Source organism: Wolffia australiana, chromosome 7, assembly GCF_029677425.1.
Source record: "Wolffia australiana isolate 7733 chromosome 7, ASM2967742v1".
Lineage (NCBI taxonomy): Eukaryota > Viridiplantae > Streptophyta > Magnoliopsida > Alismatales > Araceae > Wolffia > Wolffia australiana.
The window spans coordinates 16,981,884-16,992,074 of record NC_135841.1 but is presented as its reverse complement, the minus strand read 5'-3'; the positions used below and the strand labels follow the sequence as shown (position 1 = coordinate 16,992,074).

At 44.9% G+C, this 10,191-nt stretch overlaps 2 protein-coding genes across 3 annotated transcripts; both read left to right on the top strand.

Annotated features, from left to right (window-relative positions):
- Nucleotides 1-5,370: 5,370 nt before the first annotated feature.
- On the top strand, nucleotides 5,371-7,464 carry LOC144706102 (putative pentatricopeptide repeat-containing protein At3g15130). Its single transcript, XM_078579000.1, has one exon. It carries the CDS (start codon nucleotides 5,538-5,540, stop codon nucleotides 7,335-7,337), a length of 1,800 nt encoding a protein of 599 aa, XP_078435126.1. The 5' UTR covers nucleotides 5,371-5,537; the 3' UTR covers nucleotides 7,338-7,464.
- A 1,562-nt stretch (nucleotides 7,465-9,026) lies between these two features.
- Nucleotides 9,027-9,733, top strand: LOC144705538 (uncharacterized). 2 transcript variants are annotated; one of them, XM_078578278.1, is made up of 3 exons: nucleotides 9,027-9,189; nucleotides 9,269-9,357; nucleotides 9,540-9,733. In XM_078578278.1, the coding sequence occupies exons 1-3, from the start codon at nucleotides 9,042-9,044 to the stop codon at nucleotides 9,543-9,545; spliced, it is 243 nt and encodes an 80-aa protein (XP_078434404.1). In that variant the 5' UTR covers nucleotides 9,027-9,041; the 3' UTR covers nucleotides 9,546-9,733. The 2 variants fall into 2 exon arrangements, with proteins under 2 accessions (XP_078434404.1, XP_078434403.1); XM_078578277.1 differs by having other exon boundaries at nucleotides 9,533-9,733.
- Nucleotides 9,734-10,191: the final 458 nt, after the last annotated feature.

Below are 10,191 nucleotides of genomic sequence, written 5' to 3'. Positions count from 1 at the left end.
CCCTTTACCCGGAATACTTGAATCCGGGCGTTCGTACCGTCGCCTTGGCTTGCCAGGCGGGCTGAATGCGTGCCGATGGTGATGTCGAGGGTGAGGGTGACGTGTCCGAAGACGCTTCTGGGGCTACGGGCCGTGCTGCACCATCAAATACCAACCTTTGGCGTTAGACCCTTTTTACTCAAGAAACCAATCAAAGTCTTGGATTTTGTTTGATAAAAAAAACAAAAGAGAAGACTCCAAACTAAACACCCAAAGGCAGGCATACTATTAATTAAGTAAACCCCTATCCTCTATTCATAGAAATTTACTGTTAATATATCTTATTAAACTTCTCTACTTATACCATTACTTATACTAAAATTACTCAACTCTTGATCCATCTCTCACTTCTTTATTATTTCTATTATATATAATATATAAGTAATATCTGATATTCTCTCACATCTAGTTCTCCTATACTTAATTTTTTATCACTTACTAACTACTTATCTTCTGCTATTCACCATCTTCATTTTTATTATTAGTAACACCCCTTAACTACTCAAGTATTAAATGTACCTCTAAAGGCCAGTCCCTGTGCAGACGACCTTACTATAACTATACATCTGAGTGAGTTAATATGTTTTATCAAATTTTTTCGATATTAGGCAAATTAAAAATTGCAACGACATTAAAAATTACTACACAAGTTGCCTTCATCATGTACCCTTCGTGGACCTCTATAGTGACACTTGATGATGGCGCGGAGAATGTACCTACTTCATGCATCATGAAATCCAAGGGATAGGAATGAGCTGCATGCGCCTGAGGTCCCCTCCACGACCTGCAGCGTGAGGTCTCCTAGTTTATATATATCACCATTGTATCTTTTTCCATTTGCATCATAGGCGTGGGTGAGTAGGGTTTGTGTGTAATTGGGATATTTACACTCACTCTATGCCAATAAACTCTGACAAACACTCAACCTTAGACCTAGAAAATCTCCATGGGTGGTGTCTAGGGTATGGGTGGATCGATCTACAAGCATAACCTTTGGGTTGGTTGTACCTAGCACTGTGTTTTTGCCAATTAAAAAAGACAAGGGATGAGAGGAAGTACATATAAACTAGAAGATTAAATGAAAATGTCAGAATAATTATATGAGAAATAGATAGGAGTATCTAGATAGATTACATGGAAATGTGAGAGTGCGATTAATGAAAATGTGAATTGATAATAGATGTAGAAGATGAATAAGAAGATATGATGATGAGATGGGTGAATGGATGTGAGTGGATGTGGATGAATGATGGTAAAATAGAATGATGAATGAAAAAATGATAAACATCATGGCTGAGGCTTCTCATTATCTCCCATTTGCATCCAAAATTAATTACTTTGTTTGCCTAAATCCTACATTTCAATAAAACAGTAAGAAAATAATAAGAATTATATACTTGATTCAAGAGAATTAAGTGGGATTAGTCTCAAAATAAATAAATTCAATAAATTAGGACTCAATAGGTAATTTTTGTATTTTATTTTTAATGAAAAATAATGTATAATATGCACCTAGAACTAAGTGTAATCCACATCGCATATAGCTGCATCCGCATTCATCGTCTTTTTCGCACACACGTAGGAACTTTCGCATTGCACGTCATCATTCATACCTGCCCACTAGCATCATCGGACGACGCTGACCATCGTTGTCCGATCGTGATCTTGATTCGATACCGAGCCCTACCCTCGGTGATGACCGGATGACGTCTTGACGACATCCGGCATCAAACTGGTATCAGAGCCTGGCTGTGGTCGCCAACAGCACGTCTCTGACTCCGCATCGCATATAGCTGTATCCGCAGCGCACTGCAGGCGTACGCACAGGCGGTGCGGAGCTCAGACAAACGCGATGCATGACTGGTGCGGCGCGCGGTTGAGGTGGCGCACAGGATCGCGGGCGGCGAGCGCTGGCGAGCGGCGGCAGTCGGGGAAGCCAACGGGAGGCGTCGTAGCTGGTCGGACTTGGTCGCTCGCCGGCGGCAAGCAGACCCCGCGGTCGGGCGGTGATTGTGGCGGCCGGTGGGAACGGGAGCGACGACGACGGTTGGAGCAGCCGGTGGTGGCAGGAGGACGGCGGCGAGGTGCGTGGGCGGCGGCTTATGGCTGAGCGGGGTCGATGGCAGAGCAGGACGTTGGCGGCGACCTGGCGGGTTGGCGGCAAGGTCAGTGCGGCGGTGGCGAGATCGGCGCGCCAACGAGATTGGCGCGGAGGCGGCGAGGTCGGCGCGGGCAGCGGCGCACCCTTCTCTCTCTCTTTCCTCCTCCTTCTTCTTCCTTCTCCCTTCTCCTCCTTCTTCTTCTTCTTCTTCCGTCTTCTTCTTCTTTCTTCTTCTTCCTCTCACGATCGTGACTCTTCAAATTCTAAAAACACGTTATGACTTTCATAGAAAATTCAAGAGTGTCTCCCTTGGGCGCCCACCCCCCCCACTTATATAATGGGTGAAGATGGGGCCCCTTTGAACAACAAACAAGGAAGGAAAAGGAAAATAAAAAGGGGAAAATAAAAAAAGGAAAAAAAAGAGGCTTGTCAGGCCCATGGGAGGGGAAGATGTCCTCATATGGGCTCTTCCCCTCACTACACGACAACAAGTGAAACGACGATGACAAAAGATAAGAAAAGAGAACAAAAGTAAATATAAGAAAAGATAAGGATAAGTGGGGTGCTCCGATGATGAAGTGGCGCGTGCGTCATGCCGAGTATCTGAACTCGGGGTCGCGCGTTGCTGCGGCGGCTCGTCGTGTCGGCTGGACACGTGCCGGTGGCGGGCTCGGTGACGACGGTGGCTCCTCGCGTGACGGCTCGATGGTGTCCGGCGGTGCTGCGCCATCAAACTGGGTTAAAGTATCCTTAATTAATTAATATATGTACATATAGGTACCTAATAAGGTTGGAAAAATGTGAGTGGGATATTAAAGTTATTACCTATGCTGGTACATGGGATTAGAGGTTCACATGCATAAAATCTATGTGTTGGATTATCGGGCCTTGATCTGGATGAAACACAAGTGATTCCTTGCAATAAAAAACTTGAAAGGAAATCAAAATGACATCTACAAAACTAATGAATTGAATCATGTGGTCTTGAATTGCATTTGTGATTTCTTTGATCCTCGATTGAGATGTGTTAAGATGCTCATGTTTGTAGCCTCTAGACATATTCACTTAATCCTTGACACATAGAATCTCCTCATTACCTCTACGAACGTCGTTCATGCCGTATCATCATCGTTATGTCATCCTTATTACAACAGGAATGGAGAGTAGCTAAGGGGAGAAGGGAGACAAAGGGGAAGAGCCCAAAACGTTTTTGGCCTTGGTGAATTCCATTCAAGGCCTTCCCCTATTTATACTAAGTGGGTATTTTTTTATAAAATCCTTAAACTTTCAAGATATATTTCGACGTCAATAAGACTATTTTCATGTGACTCTCTAGGCCCGTGTATGAGTCTAATTAATGACTCTATTGGCCCAACAACCCTATTTAGTTTTTCAAATTAATTAACTATATCATCATATAGATAAATTAATGTAATATTGATTTCACCCAATCGATAGGTCGAGTCCCCAATACGTGGGGTGCCGAGCTACATCCGATGCCTTGAAGATGCAAAGGAGTGTACATTGACTCACTCATAAAACCTGTACATTATCGATTACTGTGTATGTATAGTCCCTTATCCACTTGATGCTCCTTGGATGACTTAGGGTATGGTTAACTATCAAACCCTAATCGTTCATCCGAGTTAGTATTGAGGTGTTTGGAAAATCATCAGAGAACTCTACTCCGATATTTCACTGTCATGGACAAGGACTTCATCACATCGTCTTCCTTGAGCTGCGTCCTCTTGTACGGAGGCCAAAAGCCCCATCTTAATCACTCAATCATCTTCATGAACTTCTTAATGCACCTGAACTAAGTGTTTAGAATTCCATGATCATTTACTGATGTATCATAGTCAAAATATAATCGTTTGAAAGGTGACCCCCCTTTTCTTCTCTTATTCTCAAAATACTTCATCTATTGAGTGAGAGTTAATAGGGACAAAATCCAGTAGATTTACGAGGACAATTGAAGAAGTTTAAGAGGAGATCTAACATCACATCGATCATGTGGAAACATCTAGCTGCCAAAAAATTAACATCTTGAAGATATTATCCCAAGCAGTAATTATTAATGGAAACAGTTCCACACAAGGTTATAAGATCATCATTAAGGTTTTGCTTTAATCCAATTTGATTTGGATTTATTCATTCCAATGATAAAGCACGCCAAAGAACCGAACATGCCATTATGTTGTTTGATGCATATGCTTTTAAGAAGAACTTTGTGGTTGATTTTTTCAAGTATTATTTGGTTGATAAAGGCTTGACTTGGGCACGTGATCATAATTATAATAAATGTTTTTTCTCATTTTATAAAATTAAATCTCAACTAAAAATCTTGGATCCGTTGCTTTTTCATGTGCTTGAAGTTCTTTAGGGCTCAAATTTCCCTAGTTGGATACATGTAGTGACCTACTATCACAGTCAATCCATCATCCACATTGTGTCCTAATCCCTTATCCATGCACACCCGAAATATATCAATATTAATTGCCACTTTTTCTGCATAGGGTACTTTCAGGCATTATAATCAGTCTCAGGGTCTAAATTCCTCATCAACACGTATCATGGCCAAAACACAAAGTGAGTAACATGATTAAACATACAAGAAACAACCTTTGAGCTTCTCTGGTTTTCGGGAGCTACTAAAGCCTTTCTCCACCTGGTAATGAGCATCAGCCCTCCACCTGGTGGTTATAACCCCATCATAATCTACGGCATTAAGCTAGTAACCATGTTCCCCACAATTAATGGATCTTCTAATTAAAACCCATTTATAGTTTGCAAATGATAACTTTAGATAAAGTCCAGACGAAATCGTTGTTTGGATCTTATGGCGTTTGAATCTCTTCACACGTGTAAGCGCAAGGAAACCTTCAACTTGATCTAGACATTCAAAGTTTCTCAACAATGTAATTATAGTTCTGGATAGTCCTGGACGTAGATGATGGATGGACGGGATGAAGATTGTCCCGTCCGGCATCCAGAATCAGTCCAGGGATGCTTGACATGACAGCTTTTTCGTCCAAGACCTCCGGACGGGAAGGTTTTTTCGTCCGAGTGGACAGTTTCTTCGTCTAACCTCGCGGATGGGATGATTTTTTCACCCAACCTCGCAGACAGGACAATTTTTTTATCCCACCTCGCGGACGGGATGAGTTTTTTGTCTGTGCACTATAAATATAATGGACCGATTGAATTTCTAACATGAAGATGAATTTCTTGCCACTAAGATTTGTTTCTTCAGGCGCCTTGCATTCAAGGTAAGTTTCTTTGACTTCAGGAGCCATGAAACTGGGAAGACCAGGGCAAAGACTATACAAACTCGGGTCTCCAGTTACAAGAGCAGGAAGAAGATGATGCGATCAACCAACCTCTGGCACCGGAGAAGATGGAGAGACAGAACCTCGCCCACCTCCTCCGAGCCTGCTCCAAGAGCCGCGCCTTCCAAGGCGGCCTCCAAATCCACGCCGCTCTCACAAAAGCCGGCCTCGACTCCGACCTCATTCTCTCCAACGATCTCGTCGACATGTACTGCCGCTGCGGCAGCCTCCCCCAAGCCACCAACGTGTTCTACGGAATGCCCCACAAGAGCATCGTCTCCTGGACCGTGTTCATGGCCGGCCACCTTCAAATGGGCTTCTTCCATAAGTCTCTGGGTCATTTCCGGGAGATGCTCTGCTCCGGCCTTCGACCCAACGAGTTCGCCCTCTCCACCCATCTCAAAGCCTGCGGCTTTTCCAACTCCCCCCGTCTCGGCATGATCTCTCACGCCCTCTGCCTCAAGACCGGCTTCGAAGCCCATCCCGTTGTGGGCAATTCAATCTCTCACGTGTACTCCACTTCCGGGCTGATCGAGGAGGCGAAGAAGATGTTCAAAGCCATGCCCTTTAAGAATCTCATCACCTGGAACGCCATGATAGCGGGGTTGGCTCTGAACGGCGATTTCTCCGGCGCGGTTAACTTGTTCGATGAAATGCGTAGAAGAGAGGAGGCATTCCCAGATGAGTTCACCTTCTCCAGCTTGCTGAAGGCCTGCAGCGGCCTGCGCGCGGCCGCGGCCGGCGTGCAGACCCACGCTGCTATCATCGTTAGCGGCCTGGATCGGCCTGAAAACCAGATTCTCGCTGGGGCTCTCGTCGATGTTTACTGGAAGACTGGGCTTGTCTCTGAGGCGAGGAAGGTGTTCGATCGAATTACTGAGAAAACCCCTGTTCTGTTCACTGCCATGGTCGCCGGGTACTGCCATGGTGGGCTCGTTAGCCTGGCCATGGAGGTTTTTACTCAGAGCAGAAGGTCTGGAGCCCAGACCGACGGCTTTCTCCTCTCTACCTTGATGGGTTTGTTTGCCGACTTGGCTATGGCCATCCAAGGCAGGCAATTGCATGCCCACTCTGTCAAGCTGCCCTCTGGATTGGACGTCTCAGTCGCCAACTCTATCCTTGACATGTACTTCAAGTGCGGGCTAGCAGAAGAGGCAGCCCAGTTCTTCAATGAGATGCCGGCCCGGAACCTGATTTCCTGGACTGCTGCTATAGATGGGCTTGGGAAATTGGGCCGAGCCCCGGAAGCCATCTCATTGTTTGAGGAGATGGAGAGAGAGGGAGTTGAGCCTGACGAGGTGACTTTCTTGGCCTTGCTCTCGTGCTGCAGCCACGCTGGGCTGGTCGACGACTGCCACCGGTTCTACTCCCGGCTGAAGCGAGAAGACCGGGTCAGTGTCAAACCGGAGCATGTTGCCTGCATGGTTGATGTTCTGGGAAGAGCGGGGAGGTTGGAGGAGGCGAGAGAGGTCGTGGTAGAGGAACGGTGTAGTTTTGTTGGCTCGTGGCAAACTCTGCTTAGCGCGTGCAAACTGCATAAGAATGTGGGTATGGGGAGGGAGGCTTTGCGCGAGTTGACCCGGCTCGAGGGGGAGGACTCGGCGAGTTGTGTGACGATGGCGAACATCTTGGCTGGCGCGGGGATGTGGGAGGAGTGCCTGCAGGTGAGGGAGGCGATGGTTAAGAAGAGGATGAAGAAGCGGGGTGGGTGTAGTTGGATTGAGGTGGAGAAGAGGGTCCATTCATTCTACGGTGGGGATGACACGCATCCCATGATCGAGGAGATCAAGGCTACACCCTTGGAGATGGAAACTAGTATGAAGGGGGATGCTACGACATTGGTTCACTGTAATCCATCAGCTGTATAGCAGTCATAATCAGAAGGTTACTTTATAGTAATTGATTGATTGTGACGTGCCTTTTTAAAATTAAAATGACATTTTCCCAAATGGTTTGAGATGATGCATCCCAGTTGACGAAGAACACTAGGCTTGTTGGATGGATGCCAGACCGCCCTCAGAAGTGTATGACTCATCATTTTTCATCATCTCGACCAATTGATGGATGGTTGGATGGAGTCATTTTCGTCATCGATCATTTGCGCGAGACAACGTATGACTAATGAAGCAAATGAAAATGGATGACAGAGGATGACTGATTTGGAATAATAAGGCTGTCAATGGGGATGACAACCACAACAGTCATTCTCTTAGGAATGGCCATAGTTGATGGGGTGATGATCATCTTCAACTAGAACGACGTGCACGATGACTGCTGTTGATGAGGATGACATCTTTCATTGCTCAGGACAATGGGTGCTGTCCTCAAAGATAATAAATATTGATCACGAGGACAGTGACTACTATGACCATCATCATCAACAGAGACAACAACCATGGCAGATAATATCAACGAGATGAAGATCATGATAGGGACGACGACTATTGTTGACACAGCCGTCAACCGTGATAGTCATGACCAATGGGGACAACAACCACACCAGTCTTCTTCAACTGGGACAACAATCACCATTGATGGGGACGATGACCATCATCAACAAGGAGGACGAGCAAAACCATGGTTCTCCACATGGACAACGAGAATGACCACTCCCATCAATGGGGATGATGGCCATGATAGTTGTCTCTAGGGATGTCAATCATCATCAATAGGGATGGTGGCTATCATTGATGGGGACAGCAGCCACGACGATTATTCTTGATGTGGACGAGGATCCAAATGACTTATGTATAAGGGGACAGTCCAGATTTCTCTCTCTCTCATGCTCGCTCCCTATATCTTTCTCACGCTTACTTTCTCACTATCTATTTCCTTCTGTTTCTATTGCTCTCTTTTTCTCTATGCCTCTCTTGCTATCCTACTTTTTCTATCTGTCTCTCTCTCTCTCTTGCTCGCTTGCTCACTCTCTGTCTCCTTTAATCTTGGTCTCTCTATCTTACTTAATTGTTGGGAATGATGAAGTCAGCAGAATGGAATCATTAGAGGTCAACGTTGAGAATGTCAAAGCATTAAAAATGCAACATTTAAAAACAATATTTAGAACCTTACACATAGTTGGTTGTAGCCTGCTTTTTAGAAGACACTTAGAAGTTTTCCAGCCCTGAATCCCCTATAATTAAGGGTATTTTCAATGACTGAATCCAGTTTCTATCTGTGCTATCCCTCTCTCCTCCTCAGCCATCTCTCCATACTTGTATCTTTGTTATCCTTTGTTTGATGACTTAGAAGATCTCTTCATACGTGTTCTCTTTCTCTCTCCTTCTCACTTTCTCTCTCTGTATTTATCATGCTTTCTGTCTTCTCTCTCTCTCTCACTAGCTTGCTCTCTCTTCTGTTCTGATAACGGAATGGTGACGATGACAATTTTTGGACAGGTAATGGTCCAGAGGAAATAAAATGTTGACTGAACGGACAGCAGCAGGCCCGTCCCGTCCCGTCCACCAAAAAAGTGACGTCACGGACCAAGCCAAGGACGGGACGGATGACGTAGACCAGTCATCCGGGCCATTGGATCTATAAATAAGGGGCAAAATCGCGAACTGGGTGAAGGCATGGCGCCTTTGAAGAGGAGGAAGGAGAAGAGCGATGGCGACGAGAAGGGGAATTCTCACGTCCCGCGTTCTCTTCGTCTAGTGTCGCCTACGACTGCCGCCATTACCGTTCACGCCAAGCCGGGTTCAAAGATCGCGTCGATCACTGGTACGATTTGATCTTCCTCGCAACGACTTCTTTGATTTCCTTGAGGAGTGACGATCCTTTCCTTCACGGTTTTGGCTAGATTTCGACGATGACGCGTTGAGCGTGCAGATTGACGCCCCGGCGAGAGACGGAGAGGCAAACGCCGCTTTGTTGGAGTTTATTTCCTCGGTCTGTCCTGCGCTCTCATTTTCTTCTGTTTACCGGCAAATTCTCTTCGATGTTCACTGTTTTTTTAGCTTTATTGCATTGATTTCGGTGATTTGTTTTAGGGCGAAGATATCCATCTTTTCTTTGTACTATCTGGTTGTTAATTCTCTGGTGCGATTGTTTCTTTCTGTTGAAGGTTTTAGGAGTGAAGAAGAGGCAGCTGTCGATTGGCTCTGGCTCGAAGTCTAGAGAGAAAGTCGTGCTTGTGGATGACCTCCCTCTTCAAAGCGTCTTGGATTCGTTGAACAAGGTATGTGGGCGTGGATAACTTGTAAATTACGTGATCATTTTGGTTGACTGGAGAATGAAATTATATATTACATTATTTGTTCTTCTACTCATGATCCTCAGACTCCTAGAAAACTCACCTTGAATCTGACCTTGGAAATTTGAGAGTCCAGTTTGATTGTTACCATAAAATTGAATAGTGGGGGGGATCGATTAGTTTTCCTCCTTCACTTCCATGCATGTGAAAATTGAACAACATCCGGATAGATCGCCGTTATCGATGTCATGAAACTTTGAATGGCGTCTGAATGATGGACTTCGTGAAAAAAACTTGAATACGAATTTTTGGACTGGATAATAAAAGGTGTAAAATACTTGATTAGGATATGAAGTGTAAAGTACTTTCGTAGGAACTTGCAGTAAGGAGTTGAGAACAATAGATTTTAAATGAAGTTAGTAAGTTTGGATAAAGGTGACTTTAGACGTTAAATACTGACTACTGTGGTGGTTGGAAATGAGTTTAAAATGCTACAGTGTTAATGTAAATGACTTGAAATCGCTTTTAAA